The sequence below is a fragment of the Oncorhynchus mykiss genome, chromosome 2 (assembly GCF_057628025.1).
Source record: "Oncorhynchus mykiss isolate SJ-2025 chromosome 2, ASM5762802v1, whole genome shotgun sequence".
Classification (NCBI taxonomy): Eukaryota; Metazoa; Chordata; class Actinopteri; order Salmoniformes; family Salmonidae; genus Oncorhynchus; species Oncorhynchus mykiss.
In genome coordinates, this window is record NC_143023.1 from 78,446,282 (window position 1) to 78,468,150 (window position 21,869).

Consider the following 21,869-nt stretch of genomic DNA (forward strand, 5'->3'; position numbering starts at 1 on the left):
CACTCGGGCGGTATGCAAATTGGAGTGGGTCTAGGGTTTCTGGGATAATGGTGTTGAAGTGAGCCATGACCAACCTTTCAAAGCACTTCATGGCTATAGACGTGAGTGCTACGGGTCTGTAGTCATTTAGGCAGGTTACCTTAGTGTTCTTGGGCACAGGGACTTTGGTGGTCCGCTTGAAACATGTTGGTATTGCAGACTCAGTCAGGAACAGGTTGAAAATGTCAGTGAAAACACATGCCAGTTGGTCAGCGCATACTCGGAGTACACGTCCTGGTAATTCGTCTGGCCCTGCGGCCTTGTGAATGTTGACCTGTTATAAGGTCTTTCTCACATCGGCTACGGAGAGGGTGATCACACAGTCGTCCGGAACAGCTGATGTTCTCATGCATACTTCAGTGTTGCTTGCCCCGACACGGGCATAGAAGTAATTTAGCTCGTTTGGTAGGCTCATGTCACTGGGCGGCTCGTGACTGTGCTTAACTTTGTAGTCTGTAATAGTTTACAAGCCCTGCCACATACAACGAGTGTCAGAGCAGTACAATTCAGTCTTACCCCTGTATCGACGCTTTTCCTGTTTGATGGTTTGTCTGAGTGCATTGCAGGATTTCTTATAAGTGTCCAGTTTAGAGTACCACTCCTTGAAAGCGGCAGCTCTACCCTTTAGCTCAGTGCGTATCCAGTAAAGGGGGATTTACTATTCTTTGGAAGCAGAATAACTTTCGCTTCCCTACAGGCCTGAGGGCACAGACTTTCTAGTAGGCTTAAATTGAAGATATGGCAAATAGGAGTGGCAATATCGTCCGCTATGAACATCAGTATTTTTCCATCCAGGTTGTCAGACCCCGGTGGCTTGTCATTGTTGATAGACAGCAATAATAGTTTCACCTCTTCTACACTCCCTTTAGGGAATTTCCATATATTTGATGCCATTGCATTTGTTCCGTTCCAGCCATTATTATGAGCCGTTCACTCAGCAGCCTCCTGTGGTTCCCATCACCAGCAGTTCTGTCTCATGGCAGGCTCTAGAGCCTGTGTAGGGAGTTATGGAGTTTTTGAATGACTGAAGGAGAGGGATGTTTTTTTATTATTTTTTTGTGTCCCTCTGGATTCATATTTTTTTCCCTTCTTTGTAATTGAAATGACATTTTTTTGCATTTTTTTTACCACCCCCGTCCAGTTGGTGGCAGCAATACAATAATAGTTGTAAAAGACACAGAGAAGAAGAAGAGAAGCGTAATTTTGGCCATTTCCGTCATTCCAGCCTGCGGTGTCACTCAACAAAATTTGTGGACTAAGCAGTTACTCCAAACATGTCATTCACAACCGTGTAGGGTAGGTGTAAACACCCTGGCTTTGCACGTTCGAAGTATACAATAACGTACGCCTGGATAATGATAACTTTTAAACTGACAACATATGAATGTCACATACACATAACGAGCGTGCAAGTAAAGTTATATTTAGACTCAAGCTAATGCTAGCAGTAGCAGGCTAGCATCTAGCAGACTATTATCCATAACAATGCAGGTACTGGTAGCTAGCTAAGAATATTCCATAACTTGCACGTTTTCTTTGCAATAAGGTAGGTAACGAAAGCTTATTTACAATGGTTTATTTAGCTAGCTCTTTTAGCGAGCATACATTTACAGTGCAACACCAAAGTCGCTCAATGGTTTTGTTGTTGAGGAAACAGAAGGCAGTGAAGCAGCAGCAGTTGTTAGCTACCTAGCTACTTAATTACTCGTTAAGCTTAACAGCTACCACTAGCTAGGTAGCTAACATATCTACGAAGAAGACAACTTGATATAAATGTCTTTCATTTGTCCGTCTGGATTGTACTTGTAATTTATGCCTGGGAAACTATGTAGTCATAGTTATCTACAGTAGGTAACGTTAGCTAACGGCAAATGTTCAAGTCTGCAAACGTTAACTAGCTAACGTAGCTAACTCACGTCTCACAATGGCTAACTAGCTGTCCACTTGTGACATGTTATAATTGACTTACAAAGCTCCCTCACATACCGCTATCTCATGCAGTAGCTAAATCCGTATTAACAGTGTGAACATGCGTTCTTGTTGCATGTGTCAATACTGACTACACAGGAAATCGTTGTTGTGCATGGACCAGGTGAATAGTTGTGGCACTAATTTGAATTTAATGTGTTTTCCAGCTACTGAAAAGTCATATGTCTCATTTGAAGCATAGCCTTTGATATTTAGCTAGATATTGGTGCAGGAAGCTTTCTGATGTTCAGCCATGGATGAAGAAGACAACCAGGATGAGCTGATCAACCGGAATGCCTCACACAGAAAAGAAAAAAGGCCTACAGTATGGGCAATCTCAGGTATGGAATCATATTTCTACATTTTATGAATACCCTAAGGAGTGAATCTGGTTTGGAGTGTTTTTTTCAAACTCTTGTGCATTTACCCCCTTAGTTCAGTTTGTTTGGACTGGTGTGAACACCATTCGCACTCGGGAGCGCAGTAAACCACAAATAGTGGTTTGCTCAGAAAGGGTCTGATTCAATTCGTACTGTGGTGAGGTTTGCTGCAGGTGAGAACCCAGTCCGGACAAAACACAGGAAAATAACCAGAGTCGTGCATTATTATTGGTTATTTGACTGCGAGCATTTGATTAAATGCATGCTGCATCATAACTTAATATCTTTTAAACTTTCTGAGTAAAGCAGCACATTTCTGAGCGCGTCGGATGCAGATTAGGGGAGGCTATACCGGGGATACAGGCTACTGTATAGCCCTTTCACGTCACAGTTAGGGGCTATTGCGCTGTTTCCTCCCGCATGTTGTTGGAAGACCAAAGCTAAAGTCATATGAAGATTTGGACACAGTGACGCTTCATGATAATCATAGATTAATTTAACGTGAGAATTTTTGTCCAATAAACAAATTACTTGCATGGACACATAGTTTTGATTGTTTTTCATTTGACAATGTGGGACCAACAAAAAACTATGTAACAAATAATCAAATTCTGATTCGAACTACAGCTCAAAACTATGTTTGAAAGCGCCCTTAGTGATTGGCCCTCATCACTACTGGTATTGGAAATAATTGGATTACTTACTCATCTACTTTTATTTGTCAACTTACAGATGAAGACAGCGATGAAGGTGGGGAGGAATCTGAGGGAGCTTCTGACAGTGGTGAGGAGGAGGAAGACCTCCTCGATGGAGAGGAGGAGGAGGAAGACGAGGAGGATGACAGTGATGGTGAGAGACTGTGGAAATGTAGGATTCTGTACTCATGGAAAATAATCAGTAATGGTCCATGGTACGCTTTTAGTATCCAAGGTATAGATCTACCACTTGAGTTTCATAACTTCTGATCATACGACATACTTGTTCCCCAGATGGAGAAGAGGACGATGTGGTAGAGGGTGCGGTGGGGGGAGCGTCTACTGACTTGGCAGGTCTGAGCTCAGACGAGGACAATGAGAAATGCCCCATCTGCCTAAACTCCTTCCACAGCCAGCCCGTGGCCACGCCAGAGAGCTGCGAACACTACTTCTGCCTCGACTGCATCTTGGAGTGGTCCAAGGTGGGTGGGTGACATTAGAGGGTGCAAAATGAGAGGTCAAGGGGTTAAAGCTTTTTATTCACTTAAGTGTTAGTACAGACACAAAATTACCATATTGTCGGAAGAACTAGAAGACACTCACCCGTCAAATTCATGAGCGTCACTGGAACCTTGGTCCAAAGGCGCCACACGTCAGCTTTCACTTTCAGTCCTATAAACAAAGGTTTTGTTAAGACAGATAGTAATTATATGTTAAAGTGTGTCCAAATGTTGTGCCTCCAATCGTGGTTTGTTCTTCCCTCAGAATGCAAACTCCTGTCCTGTGGACAGAATAGTCTTCAATAACATCTACCTGAGAAAATGTTATGGTGGGAAAGTGCAGAAAATGGTGAGTTTTAAAAAACTGACTTTCTCTTGGTGAATCTCTTTTAATTGCCTTCTTTGGTCTTGATTTAATGTTGTGCATGGTGTTTCTGAATGTATTGTTGGAGGGGGGGGGGGGGGGGGGGGGTGTTCTGAGAGGTAGAGAAGTAGCTACTACACATGGCATGTGTATTCCTCATGAAGGGTGTTTGATTTATTTTGTGGCAAAGACCATTATGGTTGAAACATTGTACATACAAATATGGGTCATGCATGGGAGCTCCAGACGGTCATTGCCAGACAGCCATTACAGACAGTCATTCTTGTCATTGCTCTATGTGCATGATGATTGAGTGCAGATCACAGTGCAGAAACCAGTGAAGGAGGGCCAGGAGGAGGTGATCGACTTGGAGCTGGAACAGACCAGCTGCGAGGTGTGTGGAGGGAGTGACCGTGAAGACCGCCTGCTGCTCTGTGACGGCTGTGATGCTGGGTGAGACAATTAACACACGCCACCTAGCATTCTGGGATTGTTCCTGATTAATCATACAATCAGGAATATATGTATCTTTATCTAATCATTCCAATTAACCCTTTGCATATTCCTTGGTTTTTATTTTCTGATCATATCCATGTTATCTCATTCTCAACCTTAAACTTTGAAACACTTTATGAATGCAGGACTTGATCATATCCATGTTAATACCTACTTTCTACCACTCCATGTCTGTGCTCCATGGAAGGTACCACATGGAGTGCCTGACCCCCCCGCTGGATGCTGTCCCTGTGGAGGAATGGTTCTGCCCAGAGTGTCAAGCCAACAACCGCCATTCAAGTAATCATACTCAGTACTGACTCATTACGTCTTCCTCTGAGGAATACGTTGACAATATTCTTTGTATAAAGCAATATAAAAAAGTCCTTTTACCAAGATCCCAGAGTTCATCAATGTTATTGCTCCTCAGGGGGTTCAGTGGAAGAGCAGAGCAACACGGAGAGTCTGAGCAGCGCCCGTCCCACAACCAGCCGCTCCCGCCTCCCTGCGGCAGGCCCCACCCGGGCCATTGCCCGCACCCAGCAGAGTGAGAGGGTCCGCGCCAGTGTCAACCACCACCGCATCACCCAGGCACGCATTGCACAGGTTTGGCATGAGGCGTGTTGCTTCCTATTGGCTTCTCTGTTCTGCCTCACTACACTCCGCTCCTCGCCACTAGTGTCAACAGCCCTTACTCTGTAGCTTTGATATGAATTCTGTAATCAAAGATTATTTTGTGAGCAGCATGATAATGTACTTATGAAAAATGATGTTACCCATGTTTTCTCTCCTGGGTTGAAACATGTATGATGTTTTTTTTGTGTAGAATGGTATTACATAACACTTGATTAATGATGACACTGTTATTTTGTCATGTTTGAATGCGCTACTTGCACCAAGTAACATTTGACCTGCAGGTCTAGAATAGAGAGCCAGAGGGTGGTGGTGATGCTGCAGGCTGAGTGATGCTGCAGCCTGCCTCATTAGACGGCTGTGAAGGTCATGTCAAGTAAAGCATGTCCAAATAGACAGCAGAGAATAGTAGAGTGATGCAGTGTACCTCTGGTCTCAGATCTCCCCCAGCTTTCTGATGCCACAGACCACCTGGCTGGATGAGACTATCAATGCAGTGGTGGCTGGACTCAACACAGCTGTGTACATACGGAACCTCACACCCCGCGTTCCATCCAGTCGACGACGCAGGACAGGTGAAAAAAACGCACGCAGGCACGCACGCACGCACGCAAACCCTACCTGGGTTTTTAAAAGAGATGCATTTGCCCACAGTAAAGCGCAGGAAAGGCCAGAGTAAGAGGTCATCGTCTGCCACGGGTGGTAAGGGCAAAGCTGCAGGCACTGGGGTGAGGAGGAGGAAACGGCGAGTGAGGAGGACCAAGTCCAGAAGGAAACTGGTGAGACTTCAAATTTAACAATTATAACATGAAAAATATAGTGCCTATAACAAAATGACAGAATCAGTGCTCATGTTTAATCTGACTGTGTGTTCCTAGGTGGTGAAAAAGGAAGCTACGTCACGTGGTCGTATAGCCCGTAACCTAGGGATAGGGAAGCCCAAACGGGGCTCGTCCCTTCACTCTGTGTACCAACCTTCAGAAACCACTCTGGGCAGTATGAGGGCTGACATAGGAGCTGCTTCGCTCTCTGTCTATGGAGACCCCTACGATCTGGACCCCTTCACTAGCAGGTAGGTCTGTCTCAGGCACAACTCACAACTATAAGATAACAGTACTTTATTAATCTAGAGAATAGAGATCTCCATCTAATGCTGACAACAATAATTTCAAACAAAACCATGAAGTGAAAAACTCATAGAAAATAACAGACAATTGTGGAATGGACCTCAACATGGTTCTGTATGTTGATTGGCTGTTGATCCCACCCCAGGGATGATGATGAGGAGGAGCAAGCCTCGGTCACGTCATCACTGCTGGAGGCCAAGAGGCGTGGCTTATCTCGCTCCGCACTCCTCTCACACCAGCCTGTGGCTCGACCAATCACTGCTGGCCTCTCTAGGTACCCCTTCTCATCTCCCAAATTTTATTTTGTTTTGTAGCTCACATCCTTCAATATGATACATGTCTGACCTGTGGTTGCCATGGGGTTGTAGGTGGGGCTCGAGCCTTCCCCAGTTGGAGGAGGTCGCAGAGGTGGCCCCAGTGCCTGACCTGCTGGGCAGCATCCTATCAGGGCAGAGCATGCTTCTGATGGACAGCTCAGACATAGTCATTAACAGAGATGGATCCCTCAAGGCTATCAAACCAGGTGAGCAGGCTGCTAGGGTTTCTTACTTTCTTTAGTTCAATCTCTTGTCCTTTTTTTGTTTCATTCTTTCTCAGTATTTTGCTGGTTCTGTATCTATTACCTGACTATTTAAGAACTAGTCAATGTTTTATTGCTTGTTAACCATTGATTTTGAAGTCTGTTGGATTATGTGTGTTACACAGCAACATCATGTTGAGTCAGTTATTGTGTTGTGTTTGTGTTGTAGTGGGTTTGTCGTTATCCATGCCCAGCAGCAGTAGGAGCAGCAGCTCTGGTGAATCAGTAGCCCAGCTCCACTCAGAGATGTCCCCTACCACAGCAGCCAGCTCCCTCTGTCTCCCCATTAATGGAGACCTGGTAGCAGGACCCTGCCTGTCCCCTCTCACCCCTTCATCCCCCCACTCCGCCACTTATCCAACTCCCATCCTGAGTCACCCACACGTCCCTGCCCCCTGTAGACCCAGTCCTGGACACAGCCACTGGGAGGACACCAGTGTACTACCCCCCCATGGGACCCAGAGGGCTGCCACCTCCACTCCTACTCCAGACTCTCACTCCAGAGGTAGGGAGATGGTGCCACCACAGCCCCAGGCTAAGAAGGCCGCTGCTAAACCAGTATGGGAAGCACCAGTATTGGTGCTTCCCAGGATACCAAGGATAAAACGGGAGAGCGGTGGCCTGACGAATGGCAATGCCAGCAGAGGGGGTAGTAGTGGTAGTAGTAGCAGTGCTAATGGTAGTGGTAGTAATAGCTTCCCTGATGCCTGTGTGAACAGCCTGGGTGGGAACAGGGGCAGGCAGCAAAGTGTGGACCAGCAGCAGGGCAGGACAGAGGGACAGAGACCAGACAGAGCAGGCCCTTCCTCAGCCTTCTCCAGCTCCTTCTCCTCTTCGTTCTCCTCTTCTGATTCTGCATCTAACCCTGCCCGCACCTCTTCATCAGCATCATCCACGGTGTGCTTCCGGATCAACGCCAGCTCTGTCTGGCACGCCAGAAAGCTTAGCAACGCTTCTGCAATTGTTGCAGCTGGAAACTGTCTAGAACCAGCGTCTCCAGAGGAAGAGAAGGCGAAGAGGAAAAGCGAGGAGCGCAAGAAGAAACAGAATCTACTGACGTCCTCACACACACCGGTCAAAGAGGAGAAGGAAGAGGGGGATATATACGATCCCTTCCATCCAACCGGCTCAGACAGCGAAGCAGAGAGCCATGCTGGGGGGAAATCAACCATGGTGCACAAGGAAGGTCCCAGCCAGCAGGTGAAGGAAGGTCCCAGCCAGCAGGTGAAGGAAGGTCCCAGCCAGCAGGTGAAGGAAGGTCCCAGCCAGCAGGTGAAGGAAGGTCCCAGCCAGCAGGTGAAGGAAGGTCCCAGCCAGCAGGTGAAGGAAGGTCCCAGCCAGCAGGTGAAGGAAGGTCCCAGCCAGCAGGTGAAGGAAGGTCCCAGCCAGCAGGTGAAGGAAGGTCCCAGCCAGCAGGTGAAGGAAGGTGCCAGCCAGCAGGTGAAGGAAGGTGCCAGCCAGCAGGTGAAGGAAGGTGCCAGCCAGCAGGTGAAGGAAGGTGCCAGCCAGCAGGTGAAGGAAGGTGCCAGCCAGCAGGTGAAAGCCCTGTCACTGGAGAGGGATGAGGGCTCAGGAGAAGGTCTGGAGGTGAAGAGGGAGCCAGAGAACTCTGACACTGCAAAGCCTGGTCACAGCCCTCACAATGCACCCAGGTCTGTGATGACTGGCACCAGCACACCTCTGTCCCAGAGCCAGGTCCATCTGAAGAGGGAGAGGAATGAGCCAGGGGGTGAGAAAGGGCAGCACAGCCAGACTGGCAACAGTAGAGAGCCCCAGAACCAGCAGACTACTCCTTCCTTATCCAGCTTAGCCTCCAGCCACCACAGAAACAGGATGGTGAAGACTGAGATAAAGTCAGAGCCCCAGGACAGCCCCCCCAGGTCCCCATCCAGGTCTAAATCACACTCCAGGCCCCCAGGCCAGGGGAGGAAAACATCCAAAGGCAGGGGGTCTTCCATGGAGCGGCGGTCTGCCTCAAACAGCCCAGAGGCAGGCAGGAGGAGGGGAGACAAGGCCCCGGACCAGGCAGGGAGGAAGAGACGTTATGAGGGGGGTAGGAGAGGAGACAAGGGGCGAGAGAGTTCTAGGCGTTCGGGATCGAGGGAGAGGAGAAGGACTCGGTCCCCGTCAGACAGCTCTATCTCTGATATCTCTGAGAGGTCTCGCAGGAAGAAGAGACGGTCACGTTCTCCCTCCAAAGACAGGAGGCGCTCCAGGTACTAATGTCATTGTTTGATCATGTTAATTCTGTACACAGTGATTTGGTGGTGTTTAATTATACATGTATTCTCGTATATTTCCTATTATGACAACTATTTCTAATATTTTGATTAAGGTCATGGTCAGGCTCCAGTAGTAGAGAGCGGTCCAAGAGGAAAAAGCAGAGGAGAGGGAGCAGGGAGAGGAACGAGGGCAGAGGGAGTGAAAGAGAGAAGGGTCGCCCGTCAAAGGACAAGAAGCGTGATTGCTCGCAGTCTCGCTCGCGTTCCCGTTCCAGGTCCAGGGAAAGGAGGAAAGACCACTTACGATCACAACCATCATCCTCCAGATCAAAGGACAGGGTTGAGGTGCGGTCGAAAGACCGGAAGAGGCCGAAGTCCAGGTCGCGATCCAGAGAGAGGAGGAAAGAAGAGGGGTCACAGAGACCACTAGGGTCTTCCTCAACCACCACCTTCAATAAGCTAGAAGAACAGAAAGAGAAGAAAAAGGTAAAAGTTCTCCCCCGCGTCCCTCTGAAAGAGGAGAGCGAGACTAAAGAAGAGAGGAAAGAGCGAGAGATCAAACAGCAGATGCTTTCCTCAGGACTCAAATCTCTCTCTGTCCTCTCTGCCTCAGAGGTGAAAAAGGAGAGTGACAGCAATGACATTAGAACAGAGAGACTTGCCTCTCTCTCAACAAAACTACTCAATGAGTCTATGTTGCTAAAAGAGATTAAAAAAGAGAAACCTGCCTTTGATATGTTGGAAGAATCACTGGATAGTAAACCAATCAAAAAAGAAAAACCTCTGTCAACATTCAGCACAGTCAAGGACTTGCAACAGCACAAGGAGATCGAAAAAGAACACCCTTCCGCCCTCATAAAGGAGGCGTGCGCAGTCTCCACATCAGACATAGCAGATCAAAAAGATCAGGCGTTAAAGGAAACCATCAAGACTGAGCCCATCTGGCCTGAGCTGCCTCAACACCTAACCTCCAACATCCCTGTTCCCCCCACCCAAACTGGCCAATCCAGCCCAAGCTTCTCAACACTCAGCACACACCTTGTCCTTGCTCCTCCTCAGGCTGCTGAGAGTATAGCCAGCCAGCAGGGGACCCCATCCCTGATTCCTCCAGTACCAGAGGCCCTCACAGAGACTCCTCCACTAGTCCAACCCATCTCAGTGAACCCAGAGAAGCACGAGGTAGAGGAGCCTTCAGACGATGACATGGACGTGGACATGATGCTGGACAGCCTGGACTATGTGAAGACAGAGCCAGGAGGAGAGAGTGGGGAGGCTGGGGTCAAACAGGAGAAGGAAGGAGAGGGAGAGAAGGGGAAGACTGGGGGAGAACTGGTGCCAGTCACGGCAGGTGCCAAGGCCAAACCCTCGGTGAAGAGGGTCACCTGGAACCTGCAGGAGCCAGAGGGGCCACAGCCAGAGAAGACTGGCACTAGTGAGTTTTTTTTATTGTACCCTTTTAAAACATTTAAGCATACCATAACCTAGATTGGCACAATTAGAGCCCTTACGTGTTAAATTATATCAATCAACAATTTGTAGTCAACTCTTTGACTCTGGTTCAGAAACAACCTCTAATTCACTTAACACAGAGAGGGTCATAGCTCTTCAATTAGGAACAGCTAGTTAAGATGTGTTGTTTTTGCCTTCGTCTCAGAGCTGTCCCTCTACAAACTGAAGCTAAAACAGGAGGGAGCTCGCAGACCTGCCTCTTCCACCCAGGCATCCAGTCAGGTACGGCTCATTACGTTGACCTTGCCTACTTACCTAGATAGCTGATTTGTTCTGTGTGGTGTGAGGTCAGTGCTTAGCTTCAGGCCTCTACCGCTGTATGCTGTCTTTCTTTCCTGCTAATGTGTAGTTATGATCAATCAGTAAACTGGCAGTTCATTAAGAAACGACACCTAGTCACGGCATCATGTCAATATCAAGTAGATGTTCTGTTGATCTTTACAGATATCTGTGATTTAGTGCTCAAAACCTTCAGTACAAACTATTCCTGTAATAAACATGCACCTCTCCTAAAAGGCCACAAGGTAGCAGACTGTCCGTTTTGACTCGGAGTGCAGTTGTGGCGTGTCAGTGGATAGCCAGTGCAGATCAAATAGGGCCCAAGAGAGATCATGTGACTGAAACTTGAACTGATAGAGGGTTTTATGGTGAAATGAAAGTAGAAACCTTGCAAGGGAAATCAAAACTGGAGCAAAGTTACGTCACAAAGGCTATGTGCTGATAATACCTTAACACAATAACATATTTTCTGATAGGGCGTGTTGAGGCAAGAGATGGTTGAGATTTATGCCCTGGTTAGGTCATATTTCTGTTGTGAATATGAACATGACATTACATTTAAATAAAAATGTTATTGTGCTGTAATTTAGCAACACATCAACTTGTGTTGCTTAATTTATTTTTTATAATTCACCCTCAACATAAATACACAGTTTAAGTTGATGTTAAACTTGCCCACACATCTCAAATTGGGATTTGTCCAATAATCAAAAGGCTTACATGTGAAGATTGCCTCATCTAAATATTCCCACCTATAGGAGGCTCCCTTGGGGGCTACGTCACTCACTGACCCCAAGGTCCAGAGCACCAAGAGGGGCAGTGTGTCCATAATGCTCCCTAGTGCCATTTCCAGCTCCAGCAGCCTAACCAACGTAGTGCTGTCTAAACCTGGGCAGGAGGAACCCAACGAAGACCTGGGAGAGGATGATGTTTCTAGGAACGATAAGGTGAGTCTGAGAGGAGGAAGGAAAATGATGGTCTTCAAAAGGATCGATGCACATTTGGGTGATATCAGTAGCAGCTGTCCTAGGTCCCTTACTTTTAAAAATCTTTACTAACAACATGCCACTGGCTTTGAGTAAAGCCAGTGTGTCTATGTATGCGGATGACTCAACACTATACACGTCAGCTTCTACAGCGACTGAAATGACTGCAACACTTAAGAGCTGCAGTTCATTTCAGAATGGGTGGCAAGGAATAAGTTAAATATTTCAAAAAGGAAAAGCATTGTATTGGAACAAATCATTCACTAAACCCTAAACCTCAACTAAATTGTGTAATGAATAATGTGGAAATTGAGCAAGTTGAGGTGACTAAACTGCTGGAGTAACCCTCTATTGTAAACTGTTATGGCCCAAAAATATTGATACAACAGTAGCTAAGATGGGGAGAAGTCTGTCCAAAAGAAAACACTGTTCTGCCTTAACAGCACTATCAACAAGGCAGTTTCTACAGACTAGAGGTCGACCGATTAATCGGAATGGCTGATTAATTAGGGCCGATTTCAAGTTTTCATAACAATCGGTAATCTGCATTTTTGGACACCGATCATGGCCGATTACATTGCACTCCATCCACGAGTAGACTGCGTGGCAGGCTGACTACCTGTTATGTGAGTGCAGCAAGGAGCCAAGGTAAGGTGCTAGTTAGCATTAAACGTATCTTATAAAAAAACAATCAATCTTAACATATTCACTAGTTAACTACACATGGTTGATGATATTACTAGTTTATCTAGCTTGTCCTGCGTTGCATATAATCGATGCGGTGCCTGTTAATTTATCATTGAATCACAGCCTACTTCGCCAAACGGGTGATGATTTAACAAGCGCATTCGCAAAAAAAGCACTGTCATTGCACCAATGTGTACCTAACCATAAACATTAACGGCGTTCTTAAAATCAATACGCAAGTATATATTTTTAATCCTGCATATTTAGTTAATATTGCCTGCTAACATGAATTTATTTTAACTAGGGAAATTGTGTCCCTTCTCTTGCGTTCTGTGCAAGCAGAGTCAGGGTATATGCAGCAGTTTGGGCCGCCTGGCTCGTTGCGATCTGTGTGAAGACCATTTCTTCCTAACAAAGACAGCCAACTTCACCAAACGGGATGATTTAACAAAAGCGCATTTGTGAAAAAAGCACAATCGTTGCACGAATGTACCTAACCATGAACATCAATGCCTTTCTTAAAATCAATACACAGAAGTATATATATTTTTAAACCTGCATATTTAGTTAAAAGAAATTCATGTTAGCAGGCAATATTAAACTAGGGAAATTGTGTCACTTCTCTTGCTTTCATTGCACGCAGAGTCAGGGTATGCAACAGTTTGGGCTGCCTGGCTCGTTGCGAACTAATTTGCCAGAATTTGACGCAATTATGGCATAACATTGAAGGTTGTGCAATGTAACAGCAATATTTAGACTTATTGATGCCACCCGTTAGATATATCATTTTCGAAATGATAGTTTCCAGATTTGACCATATTAATGACCTAAGGCTCATATTTCTGTGTGTTATTATATTATAATTAAGTCTATGATTTGATAAAGCAGTCTAACTGAGCGGTGGTAGGCAGCAGCAGGCTCGTAAGCAATCATTCAAACAGCACTTTACTGCGTTTGCCAGCAGCATTGCGCTGTTTATGACTTCAAGCCTATCAACTCCCGAGATTAGGCTGGCAATGCTAAAGTACCTATTAGAACATCCAATAGTCAAAGGTATATGAAATACAAATGGTATAGAGAGAAATAGTCCTTTTATAACTACAACCTAAAACTTCTTACCTGGGAATATTGAAGACTCATGTTAAAAGGAACCACCAGCTTTCATATGTTCTCATGTTCTGAGCAAGGAACATAAACATTAGCTTTTTTACATGGCACATATTGCATTTTTACTTTCTTCTCCAACACTACTGGCACACAGCTCAGACACCCATGCATACCCCACAAGACATATGCCACCAGAGGTCTCGTCATAGTCCACAACAGCCTATGGCTAGCGCACATTACTACATACAGAGTCTTGCGAAAGTATTCACCCCTCTTTGCATTTTTCTTATTTTGTAGCCTTACAATCTGAAATTAAAATGGGTTTTTGGGGGGTTTGTATCATTTGATTTACACAACACACATTGAAGATGTAAAATATTTTTTATTTTGAAACAAACTATTTACCCCCCCCCCCCCCCCCAAAGTCAATACTTTCTAGAGCCTCCTTTTGGGTGGGATCTGCTGGTGTACAGCAATCTTTAAGTTATACCATAGATTCTCAATTAGATTGAAGTCTGGGCTTTGACTATGCCATTCCAATATGTTTCCCCTTAAACCACTAAAGTGTTGCTTTAGCAGTATGCTTAGGGTCATTGTCCTGCTGGAAGGTGAACCTCCGTCCCAGTCTCAAATCTCTAGAAGACAGAAAAAGGTTTCCCTCAAGAATTACCCTGTATTTAGCACCATCCATCATTCCTTCAATTCTGACCAGTTTCCCAGTCCCTGCTGATGAAAAACATCCCCACAGCATGATGCTGCCACCACCATGCTTCAATGTGGGGATGATATTCTCTGGGTGATGAGAGGTGTTGGGTTTGCGCCAGACATATAATTTTCCTTGATGGCTGGCCTTCTTCTATATGTTTGGGGTGTTTCCCACATGGCTTTTGGCGAACACCAAATGTGTTTGCTTATTTTTTCCCTAATCAATGGCTTTTTTCTGGCCACTCTTCCGTAAAGCCCAGCTCTGTGAAGTGTGCGGCTTAAAGTGGTCCTATGGACAGATGCTCCACAGCGGAGATTGGAGTTTTGCAGCTCCTTAAGGGTTATCTTTGGTCTCTTTGTTGTCTCTGATTAATGCCCTCCTTGCCTGGTCTGAGATTTGGTGGGCTGCCCTCTTGTCAGGTTTGTTGTGGTGCCATAGTCTTTCCATTTTTTAATAATGGATTTAATGGTGCTCTGTGGGATGTTCAAAGGTTCAGATTTTTTTTAAAATAAAAACCTTGATCAGTACTTCTCCACAACTTTGTCCCTGACCTGTTTGGAGTTCTCCTTGGTCTTCATTGCTTGGTGGTGCCCCTTGTGGTGTTGCAGACTCTGGGGCCTTTCAGAACAGGCGTATATATACAGTGCCTTGCGAAAGTATTCGGCCCCCTTGAACTTTGCGACCTTTTGCCACATTTCAGGCTTCAAACATAAAGATATAAAACTGTATTTTTTTGTGAAGAATCAACAACAAGTGGGACACAATCATGAAGTGGAACGACATTTATTGGATATTTCAAACTGTTTTAACAAATCAAAAACTGAATAATTGGGCGTGCAAAATTATTCAGCCCCCTTAAGTTAATACTTTGTAGCGCCACCTTTTGCTGCGATTACAGCTGTAAGTCGCTTGGGGTATGTCTCTATCAGTTTTGCACATCGAGAGACTGACATTTTTTCCCATTCCTCCTTGCAAAACAGCTCGAGCTCAGTGAGGTTGGATGGAGAGCATTTGTGAACAGCAGTTTTCAGTTCTTTCCACAGATTCTCGATTGGATTCAGGTCTGGACTTTGACTTGGCCATTCTAACACCTGGATATGTTTATTTTTGAACCATTCCATTGTAGATTTTGCTTTATGTTTTGGATCATTGTCTTGTTGGAAGACAAATCTCCGTCCCAGTCTCAGGTCTTTTGCAGACTCCATCAGGTTCTCTTCCAGAATGGTCCTGTATTTGGCTACATCCATCTTCCCATCAATTTTAACCATCTTCCCTGTCCCTGCTGAAGAAAATCAGGCCCAAACCATGATGCTGCCACCACCATGTTTGACAGTGGGGATGGTGTGTTCAGGGTGATGAGCTGTGTTGCTTTTACGCCAAACATAACGTTTTGCATTGTTGCCAAAAAGTTAAATTTTGGTTTCATCTGACCAGAGCACCTTCTTCCACATGTTTGGTGTGTCTCCCAGGTGGCTTGTGGCAAACTTTAAACAACACTTTTTATGGATATCTTTAAGAAATGGCTTTCTTCTTGCCACTCTTCCAGAAAGGCCAGATTTGTGCAATATACAACTGATTGTTGTCCTATGGACAGAGTCTCCCACCTCAGCTGTAGATCTCTGCAGTTCATCCAGAGTGATCATGGGCCTCTTGGCTGCATCTCTGATCAGTCTTCTCCTTGTATGAGCTGAAAGTTTAGAGGGACGGCCAGGTCTTGGTAGATTTGCAGTGGTCTGATACTCCTTCCATTTCAATATTATCGCTTGCACAGTGCTCCTTGGGATGTTTAAAGCTTGGGAAATATTTTTGTATCCAAATCCGGCTTTAAACTTCTTCACAACAGTATCTCGGACCTGCCTGGTGTGTTCCTTGTTCTTCATGATGCTCTTTGCGCTTTTAACGGACCTCTGAGACTATCACAGTGCAGGTGCATTTATACGGAGACTTGATTACACACAGGTGGATTGTATTTATCATCATTAGTCATTTAGGTCAACATTGGATCATTCAGAGATCCTCACTGAACTTCTGGAGAGAGTTTGCTGCACTGAAAGTAAAGGGGCTGAATAATTTTGCACGCCCAATTTTTCAGTTTTTGATTTGTTAAAAAAGTTTGAAATATCCAATAAATGTCGTTCCACTTCATGATTGTGTCCCACTTGTTGTTGATTCTTCACAAAAAAATGCAGTTTTATATCTTTATGTTTGAAGCCTGAAATGTGGCAAAAGGTCGCAAAGTTCAAGGGGGCCGAATACTTTCGCAAGGCACTGTATATATACTGAGATCATGTGACACTTAGATTGCACGCAGGTGGACTTTATTTAATTAATTATGTGACTTCTGAAGTAAATTGGTTGCACCCGATCTTATTTCGGGGCTTCATAGCAAAGGGGGTGAATACATACTGTATGCACACTACTTTTACTTGTACTTTTTTTTGTAATTTGGACTATTTTGTATATGTCCATTACATGAAATCCAAATAAAAATCCATTTAAATTACAGGTTGTAATGCAACAAAATAGGAACCACGCCAAGGGGGTGAATACTTTTGTAAAGCACTGTCGAGCCATGACTAAACTCTATTCCACATCAAGAATAGGGGCCTGAAGGACACACTTGATGTGTTGTGAAATCTGTTGTGAATGTATTGTAAGAATATAAGTGCCTTAATTTTGCTGGACCCCGGGAGGAGTAGCTGCTGCATTGGCAACAGCCAATACTTGTTGCAAGTGAATTACCAGTCCCCTGGTAATATGTAAATACATGGCTCTGGGCCCCTTTTATAGTTGTGTGTGTTGACCAATCCCTGGTTTCTGTCCACAGTACATAAAGAAGCTCCACATGCAGGAGAGAGCCATAGAGGAGGTGAAGCTGGCTATCAAGCCATTCTACCAGAAGAGAGACATCACTAAGGACGAATACAAGGATATCGTACGCAAGGCTGTCCAGAAGGTACACCTGATCATTGGCTAAAAATGTGTCATGTGGTTTGCAATGATAAATTAAAATGAGTTTTTATGGAAACTGGAGAACATGCACATAATAATGTACCAAAGATGTTAATCATGGGAGTGAATCTTTGGATCAAGTGTCTTTCATTGGTTGATGTAAGGCAGGGGTGGACAACTGGCGGCCATGCAGCCCCCTTTTTGAAGGCCTCTCGGACCAATTGGTTGTGCATCAGCAGTTTTTCCTCTTATGTCAGTCACTGATGGTTAGTCAATTAGCTCATGTTAGCTAACATTTTTTAGATTACAAAGTTAGTTTACTGGCCAGCTATCTAAACTTGTTATCATGGTCAAATTACCAGCCTTGTGATTTTGTTAGTCACTCTCACTTAGATATCATATTCAAAACTGCAAACATTTCTCTCTACCCTATAGCAAAATGTGTAGAATTGCAGGAAATGAACTCTAAAACGTATAAAATGTGAAATGTTTCTCTGCTGTCAAGATGGGGGCCACTAAAATGTCAAATGTTTTGCTCGCAATGGGGGGGGGTGGGGGGGGGGGGGGGTACTGATGTGGGTAAGCAGACACGCGAGCAACTGCAGCCCTTCATGAGTTCAGATTGTGGCCCACACCCCCATAAACGTTGCCCATCCCTGATATAAGGGCTTGCCCCGACATGTGCAATATGAGAGTTTAGATTTACAATAATCGACTGAGTCTTACTCTAATTCTTGCAGAAAGACAGCCATTGTGTTTCACTGTGGATTTAAATATAGTAATTTGACTGTGCTTGTACATTGCTTCACTAACATGCATGTGATTTTGTTTTCCATTGCATTTCCAGGTCTGCCATAGTAAGAGTGGGGCGATCAACCCAGTAAAAGTGGCCAACCTGGTCAAAGCCTACGTGGACAAATACAAACACTCCAGGAAACACAGGAAAGTAGAGGATGGAGGGAAGACACAGGAGGCAGAAACGGATAGAACAAATGACCCAGAGACCCCATGAGGACCCCACATTCATCCACACGCCCTGGAGACTCAGCTATTTTCACACTAATTTGATTATTTCTGTTATCAAATTGTCATAGGTTGTTAGGGGACTCAAGGACTTTGAGAAATACTGCCTCCAGATTGGCTATTTTATTCATTGTTTTTGGGGATTATAAAGTTGTTACATTATGTTCATAGTAATTCACCATCTCACAAAATAATGGAAGAGCCTTTTCATTGAAAGATGTGGAAATAACTTAGTGGACCCAATGTGGTCTTGCACTTTGATTACCACCGACTGACAAGCATTTGTTTTTGAATTGGATTTGTTTCAACATTCACACAAGGCCAGACCATCTCCATGCACTTTGTTTTCATGGTCTAGCATGGTCTACTCTTGGAGAGGTTCCCACAGAGATTCTGTCTTAAACAGACAGCTCTGTCAAATAGCCTTTCCATCAAGAGAGATTGAGGAATAATGTGAATGAGCTTTTTTTTTACAGGCAAAATGTCTGACAAGAAGCAGTGCTGACTTTTTTTAAAAATGGTGTATTTTGTATGGGAGAGGGGTGTTTATCTGTGGCATGAGTCCTAATTCTGTGGTGTCAAAGTTCAATGCTGTCATTGACATATTAGAAGAAGAAAATAATGCCACAGTGCAGAAAAATACATGTATGCAATTTTGTAGAGTAGGAAAGTTATTTCTGATTTTAGATTTGGTGTAAATCTAGATTTTGGATTCACCATGTACGCCCTTCCAGTTGCGTTAGCTTCCTACTGGGTATTCACAAATGTATACTGTGGATGGTTCTGGAGGAAGTTTGTTGTTTTTGTGAATGTCTCTGTGCTATGGGATGTGGGTCCGATGGAGTGCTGGTTGGCAAACGGTACAGTTAGGCTCTTAAGTTGACCAGTTTCTCACAGCAGGAAAATAGTCTTGTAGCAACAGGAAATTTGAATTATAACTAAATACCATTTTTGTAGGGGTTGATACGTTTTTAGTTTAGGCAAATCAAGCCTGAAATTTTAAAGTGGAAATATCAAACTTTAGAAGCCTTTTTAAACCACGAATACTCTGCATGTTTGCATTTCCTGCTGTGCCTTGAAATGTCCTGCAACAACAGGGTGATCAAGTTAAGATCCTACATCTGTATGTGGCTACACATAGTGGCTGTCTTGAGTGGTGTTCAGATTGAGTCAACGCTCCTCTGGTGTCTCTTGGCAGAATACCCGAGATAACACAACTCAGACTTCCCATAAAACATGGTTGTTGATAAAGTTTCTGTTATGTGTGCATTTTCTCAAATTCAGACTAGGCCCAAAGTGTCTACTGGTTTTAATTCTAATTTTACTTCAGCTATTGACTAAGACATAGGAAACTAGGTGAGACTTTAATTAATCAATTGACAAGTAATTTGCCAAGGAGGAATGAAAACCTGCAGCCCTAGGGGACAGGAGTTTAATAAGTTTTGAAGCTGAGTGAATTCTGCACCTTCACCATTCTTTTCTGTTATTTTACAGTTATTTCAGAGTCAAGTGGCTAGTCCTGTTGTGTATTGGTATGATAAGCTATAGCATAAGACAAAGCAGACAATGCCCGTCTTGCAGCTTAATGTTTGCAGTTATTCACACTTGATTATGAACTCAACTAGTTGCTCACATTTCCTTTGAAAGATTGTCTGATTCAAAAAGAAAAGGTTCCAATTTGAATAACATTTGCAAAAACAAACTGATTTTGTTTCGTTACTTACAAATATCACTATACTAGTCGTGGGGAGTGTGTGCATGGTTAAATAGCTAACAGTCCGTAGTCAGGGCCAGGATGTTTTTGATGACTACATGACCTGATTATAAAAAAACAAAGGCCCAACGTTTTTCCTAGTCAGGTGGCGTGGGTGGGAGAAACTGGCCCTAGTCATACTGTATGCAATTCATGTCATCCTTAACACTGTTTCTCATTGGAGGAGGTGTTTGGCTTCCTTCCTGCTAATGAATACTGCTGTCCACTGTGCCTCAAAACAGTTGGCCTTCTCAATTTATTTTCAGATTCCTCTTAATCTCTTCTAAAATGTTCTATGTAGAAAAATGCTTGACACTGTCACCCTATCTTTTCCTTTTTTGTAATTGACGTGTCCATACTGTGTGTGTTCAGTAGACCGGGTGTGTGTGGACCTGCCTTTGGCTAAGCTTGTCTTGTCCTGCACCTTGGACTTTACGATAAAAATGTCAAATCAATCCTGGAATATTATCCTCTTGGCACTTAGGATTGGATAGGTATATCAGAGGGCAACATGGAGCTATTATTGAATTGTGTATGCTGTACCTATCTGATCCTTTCAGATGTACTTGAAGTGTTCAGGGGTTGATTGGATTTGAGCATGTACTGTACCTTTTTTCTTCCCTCATTTACTTGACACTTAGGACAAGTGCTTCAAAAGGGGAACACAAAATTACAACTAAGTGAAATAAAAGTAAGATTTGTCACAATTTACATTTTGCTCTGATCATGTTTTACTAACATGCTAAATTTAAGGGATAACTTTTGTGACCGTATGGGCAACATTTTGGAAAGGAACCCACAGTTATAATACCATAATATTTTACGTGAGGGTATTACACATTTTTACAATTTCCTCTCAAACTGTGATGAAATGATGAGAGAGGGGTATTTCACCAGGATTGGGGTTATATTCATTCCAGTTCAATTCCTGTCAACTTTTAAAGCAGCCATGACATTTCTCCATAGGAATGCATTTCAATGCCTGAATTGGCTGGAATGGTGGAAACCCCAATCCTGCCTGATTTCCACTATTCTGCTGTAGGTTTCTCTGAGCAATGGTTTGTTGCTCTATACTGAGCCAGTGGAGAGGTTTTTTCTTTCCGGCCCTGGCAGGTCTGTATTATCCTTACTGCTGCCTTGACTATAGCTCACTGGGCCTGGGCCAGACTACTCGAGGTCTCACTGGGCCTGGGCCAGACTACTCGAGGTCTCACTGGGCCTGGGCCAGACTACTCGAGGTCTCACTGGGCCTGGGCCAGACTACTCGAGGTCTCACTGGGCCTGGGCCAGACTACTCGAGGTCTCACTGGGCCTGGGACAGACTACTCACGGTCTCACTGGGCCTGGGCCAGACTACTGGATGTGTCACTGGGCCTGGGCCAGACTACTGGACCTCTCACTGGGCCTGGGCCAGACTACTGGACGTCTCACTGGGCCAGACGACTGTAGGTCCCATTGGGCCTGGGTCAGACTACTGGAGGTCCCATTGGGCCTGGGCCAGACTACTGGAGGCCCACTCAAATGTTTGTACATATTTTTCTGGGACATTGTAATTAATAATAAAAAATACAATTATCTCTAAAGTTATTTCTTATTTCATTTATCAAAAGAAGAGCTATTATAAGATAAGTGGCCCTCTGTAGCTCAATTGGTAAAGCATGGTGCTTGCAATGCCAGGATAGCGAGTTAGATTCCTAGGACCCCCCCCCCCATACGTAAAAACATGTATACACTCATGACTAAGTTGGTTGGATAAAAGTGTCTGCTAAATGGCATATACTTTATTATAATTTCCAGGGTATTATTTTGGTGCCTCAAAGTTTTTATCTAAAGTAATTATAGAATCTCTTTAAATGCTCGCTTC

The 21,869-nt window shown here is 44.4% G+C and overlaps 1 protein-coding gene across 4 annotated transcripts; it reads left to right on the plus strand.

Annotated features, from left to right (window-relative positions):
- The first annotated feature begins 1,217 nt into the window (after nt 1–1,217).
- LOC110502110 (uncharacterized) lies at nt 1,218–21,588 on the plus strand. 4 transcript variants are annotated; one of them, XM_036956297.2, is made up of 19 exons: nt 1,218–1,335; nt 2,175–2,348; nt 3,120–3,236; nt 3,377–3,564; nt 3,848–3,931; nt 4,266–4,399; nt 4,650–4,741; nt 4,872–5,047; nt 5,514–5,649; nt 5,729–5,853; nt 5,953–6,146; nt 6,347–6,475; nt 6,570–6,724; nt 6,951–8,997; nt 9,117–10,435; nt 10,658–10,734; nt 11,550–11,738; nt 17,105–17,233; nt 18,077–21,588. In XM_036956297.2, exons 2-19 carry the CDS (start codon nt 2,261–2,263, stop codon nt 18,239–18,241), a joined length of 5,544 nt encoding a protein of 1,847 aa, XP_036812192.2. In that variant the 5' UTR covers nt 1,218–1,335; nt 2,175–2,260; the 3' UTR covers nt 18,242–21,588. The 4 variants fall into 4 exon arrangements, with proteins under 4 accessions (XP_036812192.2, XP_036812211.2, XP_090064812.1 ...); XM_036956316.2 differs by having other exon boundaries at nt 1,235–1,335; nt 2,224–2,348; XM_090208686.1 differs by having other exon boundaries at nt 1,258–1,335; nt 2,228–2,348.
- Nucleotides 21,589–21,869: the final 281 nt, after the last annotated feature.